This window comes from Panicum hallii, chromosome 5, assembly GCF_002211085.1.
Source record: "Panicum hallii strain FIL2 chromosome 5, PHallii_v3.1, whole genome shotgun sequence".
NCBI lineage: Eukaryota > Viridiplantae > Streptophyta > Magnoliopsida > Poales > Poaceae > Panicum > Panicum hallii.
The window spans coordinates 7,259,290-7,278,752 of record NC_038046.1 but is presented as its reverse complement, the minus strand read 5'-3'; the positions used below and the strand labels follow the sequence as shown (position 1 = coordinate 7,278,752).

General features: G+C 51.5%; 6 protein-coding genes across 6 annotated transcripts; 3 read left to right on the top strand and 3 right to left on the bottom strand.

Annotated features, from left to right (window-relative positions):
• Positions 1 to 296: 296 nt before the first annotated feature.
• LOC112894959 (50S ribosomal protein L34, chloroplastic) lies at positions 297 to 2,366 on the bottom strand. Its single transcript, XM_025962813.1, has 2 exons — positions 2,083 to 2,366; positions 297 to 792 (listed from the first exon to the last, which is right to left on the bottom strand). The coding sequence occupies exons 1-2, from the start codon at positions 2,324 to 2,326 to the stop codon at positions 533 to 535; spliced, it is 504 nt and encodes a 167-aa protein (XP_025818598.1). The 5' UTR covers positions 2,327 to 2,366; the 3' UTR covers positions 297 to 532.
• Positions 2,367 to 2,640: 274 nt separating this feature from the next.
• LOC112894958 (glutathione S-transferase T2-like) lies at positions 2,641 to 5,178 on the top strand. Its single transcript, XM_025962812.1, has 4 exons — positions 2,641 to 3,021; positions 3,809 to 3,950; positions 4,017 to 4,382; positions 4,474 to 5,178. The coding sequence occupies exons 2-4, from the start codon at positions 3,813 to 3,815 to the stop codon at positions 5,107 to 5,109; spliced, it is 1,140 nt and encodes a 379-aa protein (XP_025818597.1). The 5' UTR covers positions 2,641 to 3,021; positions 3,809 to 3,812; the 3' UTR covers positions 5,110 to 5,178.
• A 787-nt stretch (positions 5,179 to 5,965) lies between these two features.
• On the bottom strand, positions 5,966 to 7,329 carry LOC112891860 (putative nuclease HARBI1). Its single transcript, XM_025958852.1, has 2 exons — positions 7,094 to 7,329; positions 5,966 to 7,013 (listed from the first exon to the last, which is right to left on the bottom strand). Exons 1-2 carry the CDS (start codon positions 7,327 to 7,329, stop codon positions 5,966 to 5,968), a joined length of 1,284 nt encoding a protein of 427 aa, XP_025814637.1.
• Positions 7,330 to 9,420: 2,091 nt separating this feature from the next.
• LOC112893729 lies at positions 9,421 to 10,792 on the bottom strand. Its single transcript, XM_025961195.1, has 5 exons — positions 10,597 to 10,792; positions 10,365 to 10,498; positions 10,181 to 10,267; positions 9,939 to 10,097; positions 9,421 to 9,804 (listed from the first exon to the last, which is right to left on the bottom strand). The coding sequence occupies exons 1-5, from the start codon at positions 10,703 to 10,705 to the stop codon at positions 9,682 to 9,684; spliced, it is 612 nt and encodes a 203-aa protein (XP_025816980.1). The 5' UTR covers positions 10,706 to 10,792; the 3' UTR covers positions 9,421 to 9,681.
• Positions 10,793 to 10,844: 52 nt separating this feature from the next.
• Positions 10,845 to 12,263, top strand: LOC112893730 (psbP domain-containing protein 6, chloroplastic). Its single transcript, XM_025961196.1, has 3 exons — positions 10,845 to 11,297; positions 11,376 to 11,692; positions 11,775 to 12,263. Exons 1-3 carry the CDS (start codon positions 10,979 to 10,981, stop codon positions 11,943 to 11,945), a joined length of 807 nt encoding a protein of 268 aa, XP_025816981.1. The 5' UTR covers positions 10,845 to 10,978; the 3' UTR covers positions 11,946 to 12,263.
• A 102-nt stretch (positions 12,264 to 12,365) lies between these two features.
• LOC112893728 (UDP-glycosyltransferase 87A1-like) lies at positions 12,366 to 15,263 on the top strand. The gene is made up of 2 exons (XM_025961193.1): positions 12,366 to 13,077; positions 14,095 to 15,263. Exons 1-2 carry the CDS (start codon positions 12,582 to 12,584, stop codon positions 15,009 to 15,011), a joined length of 1,413 nt encoding a protein of 470 aa, XP_025816978.1. The 5' UTR covers positions 12,366 to 12,581; the 3' UTR covers positions 15,012 to 15,263.
• The last annotated feature ends 4,200 nt before the right edge of the window (positions 15,264 to 19,463 follow it).

Here is a 19,463-nt window from a genome sequence, read left to right as displayed (position 1 = left end):
TTTTTTCACATTTCAGTGGTTATTATAATCCGCAATTTCAGATCCAGATTAATCAGGTGATTTGACCTGTGAAAACGGCTATGCAGTCCATGTTAATAGAACTACATCGAATAGATTTAGGGCATGTGATTGCAGATAAAATTAAATGGATTATTCCTGCAGAGCAAAAAATGATCCTACTGCATCCAGATCAGAGCCAATGGACAATAGAAACTCTGAAGATACTACTGCACACAACTTCAGGACCTACAGGCAGAGTCAACATTCATAATGAAATCTCATTCACACACCAAATAAAACTTGGAAGCAGAAAGCATAATATATTAATATGCGTTCCACCAAAAACAACAGGGACTAAGGACCACGGCATCCAAAACAGGTAACTTGAAATTGTGTGGAGAAGGTGATTCAGATGTATTAACCAAAAAAACAGAAATAGGATGCTACATGATTGTTACAGATAGACAGGGGCTCAGAAGATTGGATGTAGAAAGCATACTTGCAGTTGCATGCACGTCATATTGCAGTGGAATTAGAACATTCTTTTCTTCCCAGTGGGTGAGTTTGTTCTTGTGCAGAGAACCTTCCTGCCTTTGGCACGCCTGCGCTTCAGTACCTTTCTTCCAGAAGTAGTCCGCATCCGCCTGCGAAAACCATGTGTACGGGCAAGTGACTTCCTAGATCTTGACCTCTTGGTCATGCAGAGAGCAGCCTTCCCAGCCCTAATCTGCAGACCACGTGATCTTCGTGTTGTCATTCTGTTGTAGCTGAACTCAATTCCCAAAGATGAACCTGCCACACAATATGTCAAAAGTTTCAGAGCAATGAAGGCACACAGCATTGGTAACCACTTATTTGTGAGTACCCATCTGGTTGTGTCTAGAGTTTGGAAAAAGGTTATAAATGCTTAAGTGTTTCATTTAATCCAATTTTTCTGTGCTTAGTTTAGGAGCTTTGGGATTGCTTTAGGTAATGGAAAAACCGACTGGGATTAAAGTGGCGTCAGAGCAGGAGCCTTGAGATCAAGTTTATTGGAGGTGATTCTCCTTATGCTTCAACTGTGTTATCTGATCTGTTCTGTTATGCTGGTTAATGGTTAAGTTGTGTGCTGCCCTTCTTAAAACTTGATTTCTAGTCAAGCAAAAGAAAAGGCCAATTCAATGTTGTGTAAGAGGTTGTCATGTCTAGATGATTCAGGACAGAAAACAAGAGGCGAGTTCTATGCGGCTGTAGATTCTGCAACATATAGATGATTCAGCACAGAAAACAAAAGGGCAACACTATGTAGCTATTTTGTAAGATTTTGGCATTTTTGCGATGCCCTCATGATTCATGACAAATTCAGATGCATACAATCTTGAATTCATCAGAGGGTACATGGAGATGACAACAAAGATAAGAGTTTCATATTTACTCCTCATAGCTCTGAAAAAACCCGATCAGATTCACTGAAATAGTCAGATATGAGCATAGTCAGTTTCATGTTTGGACACTAACACAAATGGCTCTACAAAGTACTCTACAAGTTAACTTCATCTCACATTCAAATTACAAAATAAAACTTGCTGATCCGTAATCGATTACAGGAATGCTCAACTCCAAGATATGAAATTTCAGATTTCAGAGAACCATCCATATCAACCAACAGGTTCAGCATTAACTGAATTTCAGATTTTCATAATACCCACCAGACAAATTCCAGTATTTTCAGACAACTAACTAGGACGCCTTTATAATTCTGTTTCCACATGTTAAAGCAACACATAGATCCCCAATTTTTCCTTCTGTTCGCTATATTGGACTAGAGGAGCAAACTGTACTAGCTCCACCTCCCATGCATACATTTCCACCTTTCTGGTATCATTCATTAATTCTGTATAGCAACACGTACTGAACATCCAATTCAGCAAAAACTAGTGCCAACACAGTAACACACAGTGCAGGAAGTCGTAATTTCAAAGCCATTTCCCCGTGCGAGCGTAGTAATAAGTAACTACCCCCCCCCCCCCCCCCCCCCCCTAATTCCCCAGAGGCTTAGCACACGAATATAGAGAAGAAAAGGAAGACATGATCCATCCTCACCGGCGAACGAGGAAGAGGACGTGAAGGCCAGCGGCGCCGAGACCGCCGCCGAGAGCGAGGCGGGGGAGGCGGAGGCTGACGACGTGGAGGAGGACGAGACGAAGGAGCTCCGGAGAAACGGGGAGGCGGAGGCGCCCACCGGCATCGCCCTTCCAGTGCGGGCGACGCCGCCGATAGCCGCCGCGGAGATCCTCCCCGAGCGGAAGGAGAGGGACGCCATTGGAGAGGCCAGCGCGAGCGCCATGGTTGGAGGACTCGCTAGTGCTGCGAACTAGCCACTCCCTGGTGCTTTGTTTCCTTTATCTTATCCACCACCCACGCAGGATGAGACAGGCCTTACGGGCCTCCTTTTGGGCCCGTTCACAATGGGCCATTGCCTACGCTTATTTTTTTCTTTTCTTTTTTACCGAAAACTTCCTAACCCAGGTTGACAAAAATCCCCACGTGAGCGGAGCTCGGCGGGGACCCGCCTGTTAGACCGACTCCAGCGGACTTCCTATCCCGTCCCCGCCGCGGTAAATAGGACGCTGGGCGCACTGTTCACGCGCCCAGCGGATTGCCCATTGCGTCTCGGAAAAACGGATACCTCCCTCCCGTCCCGCAGATCTGCGCGACCCCCCGGCCTCCCATCCCAACCGTCGCTCCCGTCCTCCCCTTCTCCCTCTCTGGTGCATCTCGGGCGGGCGGAGGCGTGCTTCTGCTGCGCCGTTCCTCGCCGGCGCCTAGGTCGCATCGGACCACCACCGCCAGATTTGCCGTTCTCGGGCGGACGGAGCACCGCCACCACCACCACTGGCGCGGACGAAGATCCGGCGCGGACGGACCACCCCCACCGCTTCTCGGGGGGACGGAGAAGCAGCTGCAAGAGCCGGCGGCGCACAAGGTCTTCTTCATCCCCCAGCGCTGGATCTTCCACGGCTCCGGCACCATCTGCAGCAGGTGCTCCTCGACTCGCCCCACTCGATCTCATCTCCTGCTGGTATGGCTCCACCTCTATTGCCGATGCATCGCGGTACCTGAAGAACCCGATCCTCCTCCATCAACAGCAAACCCAATTCCTCTCGTACTTGAAATAAAATAGGCACCGCCCGGGACATAATAAAATGAGAAAATTTGCTATTTAACCAGTATGCATTTGGAGCACATGACTATTCGATTAGTGGAGTTTTTGAGGTGGAACCTCGGCAGTGTCCTGGTTGCAAATTTAGGAAATCAATATACATGGGAACCACCTGCCTGGATCCTCTCCAAGTCAGAGAGTTCATGGAGATTCAGTCAGTAAATTACAATGGGGATACCTATCATTTGATAAGTAAAATTTGCAACCATTTCTGTGAGGATATGTGGAAAAGGTTGACAGGAAATTTAATTCCAAAATGGGTTAATCAGCTTGCCAGAATGGGTATGAATTCTTGATATACATGCTTTCTCAGCCATTTGTTTTGCTATTTAAGGGTTGCTGCAAAGTTGGATTCTACTACCTCCAGTCAAGAAAACTTGATGATTCAGACAGGGCAAACAACCTGTTTGCTGCAGCTTTTGCTGGTCTGGATTTAGTTAGTTTCATGATAAGTTATGGACTAATTTCGTATGCTTGTTGATTTTGGGTCTGGATTAATCCTGTTGGCGTAGCATGTTTGATGACAAGTTTGTGAGTTGTTCGTGTGCCATTCATGTTGTCTTTGTGAATCCCTCTTGATGCCTGTTTATGTTAATGATATCACAGCGATATGGAGAACGTGTGGAATGAACTTGATGATGGTAGCCAACATGGCTTTGGTGTGGCTAGTTGCACCCCATATACTGATTTGCTTGGTTGCCAAACGACACAGGGGCAGGACGAGGCAACTCCTCATTGTGATGTACAGGTAATTTGTCTCGGTTGCCTTTCTAGACTGGTTTCGGTGGCCGTCTTACGTCCATTTTTTTTTCAGATTTCAAACAACGACACCACTGAGTCACCAAGCACTGGCAAACGACCCAAAAAAGCAAAGCAGGGACAGGTTTCAAAAAGCACAGCCATTCGGTCCTCGAGCTATACTCCTAAGGAAGATGAGGTTATCTGTTCAGCTTACCTGAATGTGTCAAAAGATCCTGTTGTCTCTGTGAATCAGCCCAGCAAAACTTATTGGGAGAGAATTTGTGACTACTACAACGAGAATCGTGGCATGTATGGCCAAAGGACCATTTCCTCCCTCCAACACAGATGGGGTGAAATATCCAAAGATACTTGCAAGTTCACTGGGTTTTATGCAGAGATTGAAAGGAAGAACCAAAGCGGCAAAAATGAGGATGATAAGGTACTTTCTTTGTACCGTCACTGGCTTTTATTGTGCATGTTTACAAATGTTATTGTATATGTCCTAATGAACTTGTTAAATGTTAATGTAGATAAAAGATGCGCTGCAGTTGTATAATGGTGTTCTTGGTCACTCTTTCAAGTTCATTCATTGCTGGTTCATATTGAGGCACGAGCAGAAATGGCATGAGTTTGTTGCAGAGAAGAAGCAACATAATAAAACAAGGCCGGAGCCCTCTGCTGAACCTGTGAGCCCAATGGCGCCGGCAACAGATACTCCTCAGATCAATGCCCAGAATGAGGTTAGACCAATGGGCAGGGATAGTGCAAAGAGGTTAAGGAGTGCAAACTCATCTGCTAGCTCTACTGGGTGTCTTGAGGTGCTGCAAAAGATCCGTAGTGACAGGGCTAAGTATGAAGAAAGGCAAGAGGAACATATCAAGGATGAGTCGAAGGAAATGGTAGAGAGATACGAGAGGAAGCTGAGACTACAAGAGGAGTCCATTAATTTTCAGAAGGACTCCATGAATTTTCAGAAGGAGTTGTTGATAAAGCAGGTCTCTATTCAAGAGAAAATGTTGGCACTTCAAGAAAAAGAACGTGTGGATAAAGTCATGATGGCTGACTTGGATAAATTTCCATCATGGGTGCGTGACTATTATGTCATCGAGCAAAAAGAGATTGCTGCCAGAAGACTACAAGCTGGTCAGCCATCTGGTGAAAAGTGAGCTTCCGAGTGTTTGAGCTGGTCAGCCCTGTACTTGGGCTGTATTATTGTGTGCTGCACAATCTTAGTGTGTGCTCCACAATCTTGCAATATTTGAACAAGTTTTGTTGTATTATTAGTGTGTGCTGAACCATCTTTCTTGTAATATTTGTGTGGGCTGTACTTGAACAAGTTATGTTGTATTATTAGTGTAATATTTGAACAATCACTGAAAAATGAGATTCGTCTCAGCTCTTGTTGCCTGTTAGTGTGCTGAAAAATTGGACTGCAGCTATCCCATAGTGTTTGCTGAAAAATTGATCTGAAAATTGGACTGAAAATTGGACTGAAAAAACGTACATGCCAAGCCCTAATTTCAGTCCAAAAAACAACAGCTGGTTCCATTTATTCCCGTTACTTTCACTGAAATCTATTAAAGCGAATTGGGTAAGACCATGCTTTCCTTTCAATGCTATGGTTTACAACGAATTGGCATATTTCTTATATGATGTTAATAATGGCATTACAATTCAAGATGGAGATGACTCAAGTGGACAACAGCAATACACCAAAGAGTTACTCTCTGAATATGAAACCAAACATTGCTCCCAGAATCAGACGACATAAACATTTGACTTGGACAATAGACAACATATTCAACCATGAGTAAGCATTACAGTTTAACATTCACTGAAATAAACAGAGCCCTAATTATATTACAGCTTAACATTCACCCAAAAGAAGCATTACAGCTTAACATTCACTAAAATAAGCATTACAACTTAACATAATGCGGCCATTGTTAGACCCAAAAGAAGCTTTCTCATAGTTCTTGCCTACATGCTAAAGCTTTCTCATAGTTCTTGCCTACATACTAATTACTGCTGGACTCTTCGATGGCCGTCATGAATCCATAGGTGCTCGATCAAGTCTTCCTTCAACTGTGCATTGGCAGCCCGAGACCTGATGCGTCTGTGGTTCTCAATCAAAGCAGATATCTCAGGAACATTTCGGGTGTTTGAGAGCCTAGGTTCGGTAGAACCTTCATACTCTTGTATTGCCAACCCTGGTCCACGCTCATACTTGATGCCCATATTATGCAAGATTACAGCACACAACATAATATATCTCATGTCCTCCGGACACCATACCCTAGCAGGCCCTTTGACTATATGGTACTTTCCTTGTAGTTTTCCAAACATCATTTCAACATCTTTCCTATAAGCTGCTTGGGCTAGTGTGAAATGCTGCTGCTGCATGTTGACTGGAGAAGGAACACCACTTATAAGGGTGGCCCAAGGAGGATAAATTCCATCAGCGAGGTAGTATCCCATATGATAATCTTTGCCATTAACCTTGAAATCAACTTTGGGACCGTAACCACTAGAAATGGAGTCAAACACATGAGATCGATTAAGCACATTTATATCATTGCAAGATCCGGGCATCCCAAAAAAGGCGTGCCAAATCCAAAGATCATAACTTGCCACTGCCTCCAAGATAATTGTAGGTTTTTTGAAGTGGCCCCTGTACTGACCATGCCATGCTGTGGGGCATTTTTCCCATTCCCAGTGCATGCAATCGATGCTCCCTAACATTCCCGGGAACCCCCTTTCTTCAGCAATACTAAGTAACCGAGAAATATCATTGGCTGTGGGTTGCCTAAGGTACTCATCTGCATAAAGTGAAACAATAGTGCGCGTGAAGTGATTGACAGTTTCAATGACCGTGCTCTCACCCATACGAATGTACTCGTCAAGTGAATCAGCCGCACCACCATACGCTAGCACCCTCACCGCAGCCGTCACTTTCTGTATTGGGTGGAACCCTGGCTGTTTCGTGGCATCATAGCCAAGCTTGAAGTATTCATTTGCTGCCTCTACATCGCGACAGATGTCTGTAAACATGTCTCTACCCATTCTAAACCTGCAACCATATAGGAGCAATGAGCACAACCATATGGTATACACAAGGAACAACTTGACATGAAGCAACAAATAATGCACCTGCGCCGGAAGTAATACTCTGGATACACGGGGTTGTCGACAAAGTAATCATTCATCAATCGTAGATACGCACTGTGACGATCTCTTGGTATGACCCTACGACCAAATACCGAACCACGGTGCGGCTCTTTTTCCTCCTCAACCAGGTACATCATGACTGTCATAGCAATCATCTCATCCTCAGCATATCGGTGGTCACGCATACTCTTGAGACGCTTCAATCGTCGGCGCCACATTGGTCACAAACCCTAGTCGAAGGTACTGTACATGGAAGTTGCAGCAGATAAATGGTGAAAAGATAACTTTCTTTGAGGAGGAACGATTTTTGGGGAGCATCGATGCATACCTCCGTGGTGGAGCTGGAGCAGAGAAGGAACGATTTTGGGGGTGGGGGGGAGAGTGCCGCCGGGAAGGAGTGCCGCGTGAACGATTTTGGGGGTGGAGCAGAGAAGGAACAATTGTGGGGGTGGGGGGGGGGAGAGCGCCGCCGGGAAGGAACGATTCCGGTGACCCGAGGGCGCCGCCGGGATTGCTGCAGCACCAGCGTCGCCTTCAAGGTTCACGCGGGAACCAACGGCCGCCGGCGGAGTGGGCGGGGATGCGACGGCCGTTCCGCAAGCCGCTGGAAGGAGGCCGCGGTTCTTCTTTCCCAAAGGGCGGGCCCCACGCTCCGCGTCCCGGGCGAATGCCTATCCGCAGCCGCGACCGGTTGGAGTCGGTCTTACCAGTCGGGGCGGGGTGGGTTGCCAATTTGCCCCGTAAAAATCTGTTAGGGATTCAAAAATGGAAAACATAGGGAGATGGCTGACCCATGTTGCCCGCTATGGCCCAACAACCTATAACCCTAATCTCTCTCCTCTCGTTCTCACTTTCTCTATCTCTCTCTCTCCCTCACCCTTCCCATGCGCCGCCGCCGTCCATCCCCAACTCGTCCTCCATGGCTCCTCCCCATCTGCCGCCGCCGCCTATCCCCAACTCGTCCTCCATGGCTCCTCCCAATCTGCTGCCGCCGCCGCTCGAGGCTCGGGCCCTCGCCCCAGCCGCGGGCCGCCGCCGCCCCAACTCCGCCGTTTCCATTCGACACCGACGCGCCTCCTGCACCTTGACACTGGCGGCGCGGCTCCGGAGCTCGGCCACTCGAGTCCCAATGGCGTGCCTCGTCGTTGCGCGGTTGCGCCCGAGTCCTCCTCCCCCTCCCCATCAGGACTCAGGAGCTCGGCCGCCCGTCCCCAACTCCTCGTCCTCCACGGCTCCACCCCGTCCGGCCATCCTCGCCAAGTCGCCAGCCACTGACTTGCCTTGATATGCCGTCCCCACGAGGCCCCGTCGGGGATCGGGGATCTGCAGGGAACGGGGCCGGGAGGCAATTTCGCCCCGTTAACGATTTCAGGGCTGGGGTGGGGACTGCGAATCAAGGATCGGGTCGGAGACGGGGATCGCTCCCCCGGCCCCGCACCGCCCCGTTGCCAACCTGATCGCTAACTCTTTCTCTTGCTGCTTGTCTCTTGCAATTTGGACTAAGCCCCCTGTTCATCCATCCAAAGAATGGAAACTTCTGATTCCGAACGCCACAACCACTCTGACATTTGTTATAACGAATTAACGATACGTTAGATTGCGCAGCGGAAACCGGCATGTCGGTTGATTTAGGGCTGATGCCTTGGTTGGTTGGGCTATGATGGATCTGGGTTTGGGTTTGGTAGGGCACCAATTCGTGGGTACAGGTGGGTACAGCGGGTCGGGCCGGTTTCCGCTGCGCACTCTAACAAACAAGTGGTATCAAAGTCGAAGGTTGGAAAATTTGGAATATCTTTGGGTCACGTGGTGATGGAGGAGCTCGTGAACGTCTTCGGAAGGTCACATAGGTTGTGATGCGACTGGAGAATTGGACTCGGGGCCTGGTAGAACGTCTTCTGATTGAAGAGTTGGGCCTGATGTGTGTCGGGAGAGATTGTTAAATTTAATCCCAAATCAGAAATTGACGATTGGCGAACACAACATATAAGGTGGGCAACCCTCACCCATCCTCACCCATGAGGCTAATCTTTTGGGTTAAGTTAGGCCTAACGTTTTTGGTTGGTTGGGCTCCGGTGGATCTAGGTCTGGTAGAGCGTCGGCTCGTGGGTATAGCGGGTCGGGCCGGTTTCCGCTGCACCTTAACACGATATATGCACCTCTTTTGGAGATAAGATTTTGTCTTTTTTTTTGGTAAATTCAACTCTATGTAAGGCACATCAGTTCTGATTTATTTTTTTTTCTTTTTACCTTCCCAGATTGAGTAATCTCAATCACAATCCAAGTAAACGAAGCAATGGAAGAGAAACAGGTAAGGCTGCATCATCGCGATAGTAACAACAGCGATCTTCTGTACATATCCTGAAACACTGGATACTGGTTATTGGTGCATATTGCTGTTCTTCCACGACGACAGAAAATGAATGGTTCAAGTTCGACAGCACTAGTGGCCTAGCGGGCGTATTGTACAGATCTTAACGAAGCGATGGGGCTAGCTACTGAAGCTATGCTATGAACATGTCGAAGAAGAACAGTGTCCAGTTGACCGTTTGGCACAGAGTGTGGCGTGCTCCTCATTTCTTCTTGAAGGTGATGGCGTTAGGCTCTTCCGGGATCTGCGGCAGGCGCTGCTTCTCTTCCTCCACTTGCTCCAGCAGGGCTTGCAGCTCAGCCTCCGACAAGCTCTCCAGCCGTTTCTGCAACAAAAGCGGCCGACCCACGGCGGTCAGTTTCTATTCTGCAGTGCTAGCAGGTGTGAGAATTCAGAAGCCGCGAAGCAGCTACTCTGTTGTACAGAGGTGGTGCCAATGGCAAAGGTGTAGCTCCCAACCTCCATGACTTGCTTCTCGTAGTCCCTGAGCTGCTGCGCGTAGGTCATGTCCTTGTTGGCCACCCGGAACATGTAGGTGGAGATCCACCCCACCGTCATCCCGAGCACCACCAGCAGCTGCACCACGTTGCCGGCCTGCAGGGGGTCGACGCCGACGAGCTGCGCGTAGCGTTTATGAGTTGCTGAACGAACAGAAACAAAACGCGGCAAGCTTCTTGTAATGGCTGGACATGGCGCCTTACCTCCAGCCCGTACTTGAGCCCGACGCCGAAGGCCGTGACGCCAAGGCCGATCAGCAGCACGTCCTTCCTCGTGTACCCGAACGGCGCCTGCAACGAGACGCGTGTCCCCCGCGCGGTTAGTTTTGGGTGTTTCGAGGCGAGCGCGCTTGTGTTTTCAGTTCCAGGACATGGAATCATGGATTACCTTCTCTTGTTTCGGGGATTGGGAATCGCCCGTGCTCGTCTCCGAGGGCGACGAGGTGCTGCTCCGTGCCGCCAGGCGCCTCCTCTGCCTCGCCGATCTGAGCAGGTCGTTTTTCGGTGGCAATACAGTTTTGGCTGGGGAACAACAGCACAAAAGAGCAAGATTTGCATTGGATTCCGATCAAATCAGCGGCGAGATGAGGAGGAAGCCAAGAGGTAGCAGTGGCACATACTGGAATTGCGAGTAGCCAGGGAGGCTATCCTGGCCGGGCGGACGCCGCCGCCGGGTGCGAGCGCCGCTGCCGCGGGGGAGACGGAGGCGGCCAGCGCTGCCGGAGCCATGCTTGCCGAGTGCTGTCGCCTCTCGGCCGCACACCCCCGCTCGCGCGGCTCCTATATCTTATCCGCAGGCGGCTGACAAGAGGACGCTGCCGAGCCGCGCGTACGCACGCCCTCCTGGGCTTTGCCGCTCCACACTCACGGACACGGAGGCGGTCACACGAACAGAACAGAGCGAGAAAATATCGCGCGCGCCCGTTCCGTCTGGATAAGGCGTCGCTCCCGCGGGAGCCAGACGCGACGCCGTGCCGCGAGCGAGCCCCTTTTTTGTTGCCCATGGCCTCTTCTGTGTCCTCCCCGCTCTTCGCCTCGCTCCGGCCGCCCGCGCCCGCCAGCTCGCGCTGCGCTCCTCCCCCGCAGGCCGCTGTGCCGTCGGCAGACAACGCCGTCCCGCAGCCGGCGCCTCTCGTCGCGGTTGCCAGCCACCGGAGGGAGCTGGTGCTAGGGGCGGCGCTGGGCGCGCTGCTGTCGCGGGCGCCGCTGCCGGCCCAGGCGCGCGAGGTCGAGGTCGGCACGTACCTGCCGCCGGCGCCGTCCAACCCGGGCTTCGTCTTCTTCCGGGCCACCCCCAAGGACACCCCCGCCCTCCGCGCCGGTGACGTTCGCTTCTTGCCATGCATTCTCCGCCCCCGTATTGCAGTTCGTCGATTGATCTCATCCGTACCATTTCCAGGCAATGTGGAACCGTACGAGTTCGTCCTGCCGCCTACCTGGAAGCAGACGCGGGTGGCCAACATCCTGTCCGGGAACTACTGCCAGCCCAAGTGCGCCGAGCCGTGGGTGGAGGTGAAGTTCGAGGACGAGAAGCAGGGCAAGGTGCAGGTGGTGGCCTCGCCGCTCATCCGCCTCACCAACAAGCCCAACGCCACCATCGAGGACATCGGCAGCCCCGAGAGGCTGATCGCCTCCCTGGGGCCCTTCGTCACCGGCAACACCTTCGACTCCGACGAGCTCGTCGACACCAGCGTCGAGAAGATCGACGGCCAAACTGTAATTGAACTCGAACCCCCTTCGTAGCACAGGAATTGCCTGTGCAGCAATTGAAATCTGTTTCGTTGTTCTTTCGATGCAGTACTACAGCTACGTGTTGGAGACTCCGCTGGCACTGACCGGTTCTCACAATCTGGCCAAGGCCACCGCCAAGGGGAACACGGTGGTGCTCTTCGTCGCAAGCGCCAGCGACAAGCAGTGGTCGTCGTCGGAGAAGGTTCTCAAGGCCATAGTGGAGTCGTTTCAAGTATGATTGCAGCAATGGACTCTGTGAGATGCAGATGCTTGGTTGAGCGGGTGATCAGTTGTTAGCTAGCAACATCACGTGATGAGTTACTTATCTGAAGCTCTGAAGTATGAGGTATATAATCTGACGAGGCAAGCTACTGGTTTTTGAGGCTTGGGAAGTGGAGCAAAGAACGATTTTTTCTATGGAGTAGCTATGTACGGGGCTGTTCATAGCTTGCTTATTGAAGAGGAGAGGTTGTGTACACAGTGAGGAACAGATTGTTTCTAGTAAGAAATACAAGTTATAATCAGCGTAATCGGGTATCTTGCAAATGTTTTTCTATATTAATTGCCACTTACTTGTTCGAGTACCCAAAAAAAAATCAAATGCCGAACATCATATAAAGGAAAACACTACAAAATGTCCTACCATGATCGAAAAGTGGAAAAGCCTTGATTTCTAGTGCAACGCAAGTTTGCTTAGCGTTTCAAATTTGGTCTGTGACTAAACTCTGACACTCTGTAGACCAATACTGTGATGTGCTCTCTGACTAGTCTGCGACAGTGAGAGAACAAATGAAAAATGCACACAACATTTTGTTGCCATGTAGTAGTTGTTAAGCTCCACCGAACTCGCTCTGCAGTCTGTAAGTAGCGAAAAATGGCCACGGCGGCGGCGTCTCGGCATGTGGTGGCGGTGCCGTTCCCGGGCCGCGGCCACATCAACCCTATGCTCGTCGTGTGCCGCCAGCTCGCCGCCGCCGACACCGCCCTCGCCGTGACCGTCGTCGTCACGGAGGAGTGGCACGCGCTGCTGGCCGCCGCGGGGGTGCCCGCCACGCTCCCCGAGCGCGTCCGCCTCGCCACCATCCCCAACGTCATCCCCTCCGAGCGCGGCCGCGGCGCTGACCACGTCGGCTTCATCGAGGCCGTGCACGCCAAGATGGGGGAGCCCGTGGAGCGGCTGCTGGACCGGCTGGCGCTGGAGCGGAGGCCGGACGCCGTCGTGGTCGACACCTACCTGACGTGGGGTGTGGCGGCCGGCGCGGCGCGCGGGATACCGGTGTGCTCGCTGTGGACCATGCCGGCCACGTTCTTCTTGGCTCTCTACCACATGGACCAGTGGCCGCCGGTGGATGGCCCTGAAGGGGAAGAAGGTTTGGCTACAGTACCTTCCTCTTTTTACAGATGTGCTGAATGCTAGATTGTAATTTGATCAATGGGAGTTCGATTGTTCAAACGTAGGGTAAATAAAATCTTGTTATTTAATTAAGTTGATAGAGGCGAAGGGGGGAGCTATTTTCTTCTTCTTCTTCCCGCCGATTTAAGGCAGTCACTTACAAAATCGCGGTAATCTGATATATTCAGTCTGCACGGCGTGATCTTAATTTGCCCCTTTCTGAAGAAATCTTTTTCTGTGGCCATTAGCCAAGACAATTACTTAACAAATACTGCCTCTGTCTTAAATTACAATTTGTTTCGGCTTTTTTAGATACATATATTTTACTATGCATCTAGATGTATACTATGTTTAGATACATAGTAAAAACTACGTATCTATGAAAGCCAAAACGAATTTTAATTTGAGACGGAGGGAGTATACCTAAAAGGAGACTACCAAATGGCTAAATAGCTGTCCTTTTAGTAACACTAATAGTGAAGAATTAAGAGGCATGCTTCTTTTTATCATAGTCTATGCTGAAGATTCACGAGTTGCCATTGCAATCATGAAGGTTCAGGTATCTGAATGTTTAATGAGCAAATATTACCTGCTTCCAAGAACTTGGATGCAAAAAGGTTGAATAGTGTACTGGTGGTTTCAATCTAGAAAAAAATTTAAGTGAATCGTTTGTTTGAATAGTGCAATGATGGTTTTGGTCTAGAAAAAGTTACAGATGCTTATGATCTTCAGAATTCAGAATCACAAAAATCACTTGTTATTAATTAAAAAGATATGAATGATAGCCCACTAAATTATTGCTGTACCATTAATCAATATCTTTACTCTTTAGCTGATCTGCTGATGGCAAGTTCCAACTTCCATGCATTCAGAATCTCCAAAGCACAATGGTATTCGGAAGCATCAAGCCAATTACAGTGCTATTGTGTTTGCAAATGTACTTTTAGTTGCTCAACTCAGTAACTATAGATATCTGATCTTCCGTGATCTGCAGGACAAAGCTGCAAGTCCTTGGATCAATATTTGCCATTCCCAACCCTGTCGTCAGTAAAATGTTCTGATATCAAGGTATTTCGCTCCTGGGAGCTGCCGATGAAACGAGCTGCGCAAGTGTTCTCCAATGTGCGCAAAGCACAGTGTGTCCTCTTCACCTCCTTCTATGAGCTTGAAGCTGGTTCTATCGATGGAATATCACAGGTGCTTCCATGCCCCATATATACACTTGGTCCTTCAATTCCACATACGCCTCCTGAAGGCGACTCAGAAAAGATTCAGCGTGAGAAATACTCTGACTGGCTGGATGCCCAACCGAAAAATTCAGTGCTGTACGTCTCTTTCGGCAGCTATGTTTCGATGCCATCCTCACAGTTGGAAGAGGTTGCCATGGGGCTTCATGACAGCGCAGTCAGGTTCTTCTGGGTGGCCCGGGACAAGGCCACCACCACCACTCTGCAGCAGATCTCCGGTGACAAGGGCTTGGTGGTGCCATGGTGTGACCAACTGAAGGTCCTGTCCCACCCCTCGGTCGGCGGCTTCCTGAGCCATTCTGGGTGGAACTCGACCCTGGAGGCCCTGTTCGCCGGAGTGCCTGTGCTCGCGTTCCCCGTTGCCTGGGATCAACTGGTGAACGCCCGGCTTCTTGCTGATGAATGGAAGGTCGGGATCAACTTGAAGGAACAGAGAAGGGAGGATGGCATTGTCAGCAGGGCCACAGTCTCTTCTGCCGTGACAAAGCTTATGGATTTTGGCGATGATAGTAGGCAAGAAACGAGAAGAAGATCTGCAGAATTGCGTGACGCTTCACAAAGAGCCATTCAGGAAGGTGGATCATCAAGCCGTTCTTCCAACAGTCTCGTGAGAGATCTCATCGAAGGAAGACTGAACGTTGCAGAAACTTCACATTCACAGTAGTTGCTCACAGGCAGAAACGTTGCAGTTCTGCACGAGTAGTACGAAGTAGCCAGTGAAGTTGTCAGATATGAGGCTCCTCTCATGTTTGATCCAGGTCTTTTTGCATACGTGCTGAATGCTAGATTGAAATTTGAGCGTGAGGAGTTCTTTCGTTCAAATGTATGTAAAATAAATCTCGTTCTTCTTGTTTTTACACCAGAGACCCTCCGGCCCAGCTTTACTCGAGAGCATAATCTCGTTCTCCTACCTGCTGATATAAGACAGTCACTTGAAAAATCGCTGTAGAATGATATCTCCACTCTGCAATTCATTATCTGAGTTTGCCCCCATTTCTGAAGGAAAAATGTTTTTTTTGAAGGAAAAATGTTCTTTCACCATCAGTCCAACACCATAACTTAAACAAACCTAAAAGGAGAGTATAAATGAAAAATATAGTTGTCCTTTCAGAAGGGCAAATACTATGTACTGACTCACTTCCCTACATTGCATTGTAAAATTCACGAGTTGAATTGCGATGATGAAGGTTCAGATATCTGAATCATTTTCTGTGATGGTAGGACTTCACTGATTTCTATCTTGGGAAGTTTGGTTCACAGAACCTTTAATAAGCAGAAAATGTATGAGTACATATCTAAATCATTTTCTATTGATTTTTGTAGCAACCGACAACATATACATTTATAGAAAAATTATGAGCCAAAATGTATGTTGTTCTTGATAATTAAATCCTAGGAGCAAAAGCTTAGCAAACACACCACATCAAGTCGTCAACTGACTCTGCATACCAAAGCAACCATTTAATTTGTACTAGAGGAACGTCAACTTTGTGGAAGTGTTCATCACCCAGCCTCTCATCTCCTCCATGAATTTGGTCTGCATCCACAGCGGCCCAGGCGCAAACGTGCAGCACAGCTCCTCGATGGCTGGCGCGTTCCGAAGCAAGAACTTGGCGAGCGTCCTCTGCGACACGCCCCCTTGGTAGTGCACCAAGTTGATCTCCCTGACCCGCTGCTTCATGCAGGGGATCTCGGCGCCGTCCGGCGCGGCAAGGGCAGCGTGCCGGCCGTACCTGAGCCGGTGCGTGCCGAGGCTGGCCTCCCCGTCGTAGGGATTGGCGTGGCTGTTGTCCGCTTCTGTCAGTGGCTCCGGCAGGAAGAAGAGCGAGAGCGTCTCCAGGATCGGGGTCTGCCCCAGGACCCTGGTCAGCGCCGCGACACCGGTGGCGTCGTCGCGCGGGCAGAGCCCCATCAGCTCGAGGCGTTGGAGGCTGGCGACCGTGGGGAACGCCGGCGAGGAGGGGAAGACGCCGTTGCCGACGCCGGCGCCGAGTTGGGCGGAGTTAAACTGCAGGTGCTTCGCGCAGGCGAAGAGTTGGAGGAAGCCCCTGAGCTCCGACGGATCCGTGGGCTCCCCACCGCAGAAGTCGAGAGCGCACGACGAGATCCGTGGCGTACCGTGCATGGTCAGGAACGAGGGCGCGGGCACGACGCCCCTGTACTCGAAAACCCGGAGTTCCGACGCGTCCGCGGAGACGGCCGCCAGCTTGTGGCAGCACAAGAGGGCCAGCCTGCGGAGGCGCTTGTCGAGGACGGAGAGCGTGGTGAGCTTTGCGCAGGCCTCGAGCGTCAGGTCGGCGAGGCGCGGGCAGGCGGTGACCAGCCGCTGTATCTGTGCGCCGGCCCCCGGGCCAACGACCCGGGTCAAGAGCAGCGTGTCGAGGGACGGCAGATCGATGGCGGCCGGCAGGTCGAGCTGACAGAGGCCGAGGCGAAGTGACCGTAGCATGAGGAAGGAGAAGAGCCTTCTCGGCACAGGGATTGCGCGAGGAGCGGCATCGTCGTCTGTCAGCAGCAATGCGGGGTATTCTTCATCTTCCTCCTCGTCGTCATCACGCTCTCCACCGCACGTCGGGTGAGGCCCTGCGTACGGCTTGTCCTTGTTCTCTGGGTTGGAGATACGACGGGCGAGGGAGCAGACCAGGCTGCCGCCGAGGCCTAGGTCGAGGTGGAACTCGCCGCCGGCCAGCTGCATGGCGCAGGAGAGCCACTGGTCCACCATGTCGGGGTTCAAGTTCAACTCGCAGAAACCGCGGTAGGCGACGCGGAGCTTGCGCAGTGGGGCGCCGGCGCCGGCGCGGTGGCGGCCTTGGAGCGCGGCGCTGATGAAGTCTCCGAAGGGTGCGCGCTTGAAAAGCATCGGCCACGGCCACGATGATTCGACGATGCTTGGAATTGGGCGCTTCCACTGGTCCAGAGAGATTGTGTGGACGGCTCCAAAGATGTGACGCCACCGACGTGAGAGCATGCTCGCCTGTGCCGCCTTGAAGGCCGGGAGAAAAGACAAGATGTGACCGAGGACGCCGTCGCTGAGCTTGCTCAGGCGGTCACCGCACTCCGGTTGCGCAATCACGGGCGGGTTTCTCCTTTCTGACAAATTCCTTGTCCATCTTCCAACCTTGCTGCTCAAGTGCTCACGTATTCTGTGATTTCCATCGTCGATATACATTTCTTCTAGGACCGCTGCGTTCTCGGCGAAGAACTTTGCAAGTTGGGCAACGAAGCAATTCGGCTTTTCCATCCGAAATTCCAAGCTCACTCTTCTTAGGTGTTTGCGCATGCAGTTGAATGAATGCTCTCTCAAGCCACTGATGTCAGAAACCTCCTCATAGTTGTCATCTCCATCTTCGTCCAACAAGATCCTACGGTGCCTGAAGTGATCAACTGACTCGTCAAAGTCAGACTGAGCCCTCACTTTTGCAAAATAAAGATGCAAATCTGGTACTCCTAGCATTGGCCGCATCTTGCTCAACTTGAGCCGGAGGTCACGAACCACAGGGCAACAATGGAGCAAACTTGCAATTGCAAAGCCTGGGGCCTCGCTTCCGGAAACGTAGGTTCCTTCTAGCTCGAGGCGCTCCAGTTTGCTGAACAACTTGCCACCTAGAATGTCACCCAACTCCTCCTCGGCAATGGCGATGTGGTCAATCGGGTAGCCCAGCTTCAGCTTCAACACCTTTGCGTTGTTGAAATGTCGCAGAAACTGCCAGCAGGGCGTGCGGACTTGGCTGTCTTCATCTCCAAGTGCGTAAAACTCGTCGAGGAAGTGCAAATCTACTCGATCCAAGAACGGAGCATGTGATTTCAGCGATAGTCTCTCAAGAGCAACAAAACCCTTGAACCTCAAGTACCTTAGTCTCGGCACGTCAAGCTCGATGCCATCCTGCACGGACAATGGGCATGAGCAAGTTTCCAGCACGAGGGCGGTGACCGCCGGGCAGCGAAGCCGGTAGCATTGTACGACCTTAAACGGCGTTCTTTTTTCTTCATCGGTGGAGAGAGAGACGGATTCGAGATGCAAGGTGGCAAGCAGCGGCGCGGCGTCGATCAGGCCCTGGAGTTCCTTACGGGAAACCCAACAGTCCCGCAGTCTTATCTCTGCCAGCCGCGGGAAGGGCGTGCCGGGCGGAGCAGGCGTGAATCTGATGCAGTTCGTGACGTGTAGCACTCGCAGAGCCTCCGATGGGTGGTGGGCGCCAAACCTGAGCTCGTGGAACCCACATCCCGGTAACGCACCCATGGACGCCCCGACGAACAGCTGAGCCCCGATGCGGAGCTCCTCGACGCGCCGGGCCGCCGGCTTGGAGAGCAGGGCGCCGATCATGCCGTGCAGCCCCTGCTTCGCGGCGCCGGAGCGAGACGGGAGCGTCTCCGGCTCGGGGAAGTCCTCGTGTTCTTCCAGCTCGACGTAGAGCGTGAGCTTCCTGATGGGGGCGCGGGCGGCGGCGAGGGCTGCCTCGGCGTCGCGGAAGAAGCCGTCGCACGTCTCGCCGTTGTTGAGGCGGCGGCCGTAGGAGCGGGAGTCGAGGTTGACGGCGCCGCACGTGCGCCACAGCGAGCGCCAGCGCCGCGAGATCACGGCGGTCGCGGCGGCCTCCTTGGCGGGTGCGAAGGAGAGGATGTGCCGCAGCAGGTCGTCCGGGAGGTCGGACAGGCAGCGGCTGGCAGCCATCGTTGTCGGTGGCGGCGGCCGGCGCGAAGCGTGGCGAACCGAACGTAGTAGGCGAGAGATCTGTCGGGATCGACGACTCGTATCTAGCCTTATAATCACGCGCACGCGCAGCGATCTCCTCTTCTTCTCGGAGTCGATCTCCTCTCCTTTTCAGAATAGGAAAGTTAGTTTTATCGGAGATCGATTGTTGTAAGCTCTCCTGGGGAGCGCGCGCGCATTAGCAAACCTCCGAGCCAGCTTGCTCGCGGCGCGCGCGTCCGCGATCGAGGAAGCGCCGTCTGCACGTCGACATCATCAACTTGGCACCGTTGCCGGGGGCGTCTGCTGCCTGAGTTTTTTTTTTCTTTTTTAGAGTTCGTGTGCTCACAGTGCAACGCAACACAAGATACAGAACAAAACAAAGGTGAACGGGCGTGGAAAATCCCAGCTTGCCGAGACTACTCA

Excerpts from the sequence above, each read along its gene's own strand:
- LOC112894959 (XM_025962813.1), bottom strand. The coding sequence starts at position 2,326 with ATGGCGCTCGCGCTGGCCTCTCCAATGGCGTCCCTCTCCTTCCGCTCG. Across the intron at positions 793-2,082 it reads GTCCTCTTCCTCGTTCGCCG|GTTCATCTTTGGGAATTGAG; the intron begins GTGAGGATGGAT and ends ATTGTGTGGCAG.
- LOC112894958 (XM_025962812.1), top strand. The coding sequence starts at position 3,813 with ATGGAGAACGTGTGGAATGAACTTGATGATGGTAGCCAACATGGCTTT. Across the intron at positions 3,951-4,016 it reads CTCCTCATTGTGATGTACAG|ATTTCAAACAACGACACCAC; the intron begins GTAATTTGTCTC and ends TTTTTTTTTCAG. Across the intron at positions 4,383-4,473 it reads GCAAAAATGAGGATGATAAG|ATAAAAGATGCGCTGCAGTT; the intron begins GTACTTTCTTTG and ends ATGTTAATGTAG.
- LOC112891860 (XM_025958852.1), bottom strand. The coding sequence starts at position 7,329 with ATGTGGCGCCGACGATTGAAGCGTCTCAAGAGTATGCGTGACCACCGA. Across the intron at positions 7,014-7,093 it reads GAGTATTACTTCCGGCGCAG|GTTTAGAATGGGTAGAGACA; the intron begins GTGCATTATTTG and ends ATATGGTTGCAG.
- LOC112893729 (XM_025961195.1), bottom strand. The coding sequence starts at position 10,705 with ATGGCTCCGGCAGCGCTGGCCGCCTCCGTCTCCCCCGCGGCAGCGGCG. Across the intron at positions 10,268-10,364 it reads AATCCCCGAAACAAGAGAAG|GCGCCGTTCGGGTACACGAG; the intron begins GTAATCCATGAT and ends GTCTCGTTGCAG. Across the intron at positions 10,098-10,180 it reads GGCTCAAGTACGGGCTGGAG|CTCGTCGGCGTCGACCCCCT; the intron begins GTAAGGCGCCAT and ends CGCTACGCGCAG.
- LOC112893730 (XM_025961196.1), top strand. The coding sequence starts at position 10,979 with ATGGCCTCTTCTGTGTCCTCCCCGCTCTTCGCCTCGCTCCGGCCGCCC. Across the intron at positions 11,298-11,375 it reads CACCCCCGCCCTCCGCGCCG|GCAATGTGGAACCGTACGAG; the intron begins GTGACGTTCGCT and ends TACCATTTCCAG. Across the intron at positions 11,693-11,774 it reads AGAAGATCGACGGCCAAACT|TACTACAGCTACGTGTTGGA; the intron begins GTAATTGAACTC and ends CTTTCGATGCAG.
- LOC112893728 (XM_025961193.1), top strand. The coding sequence starts at position 12,582 with ATGGCCACGGCGGCGGCGTCTCGGCATGTGGTGGCGGTGCCGTTCCCG. Across the intron at positions 13,078-14,094 it reads TGGCCCTGAAGGGGAAGAAG|GACAAAGCTGCAAGTCCTTG; the intron begins GTTTGGCTACAG and ends CGTGATCTGCAG.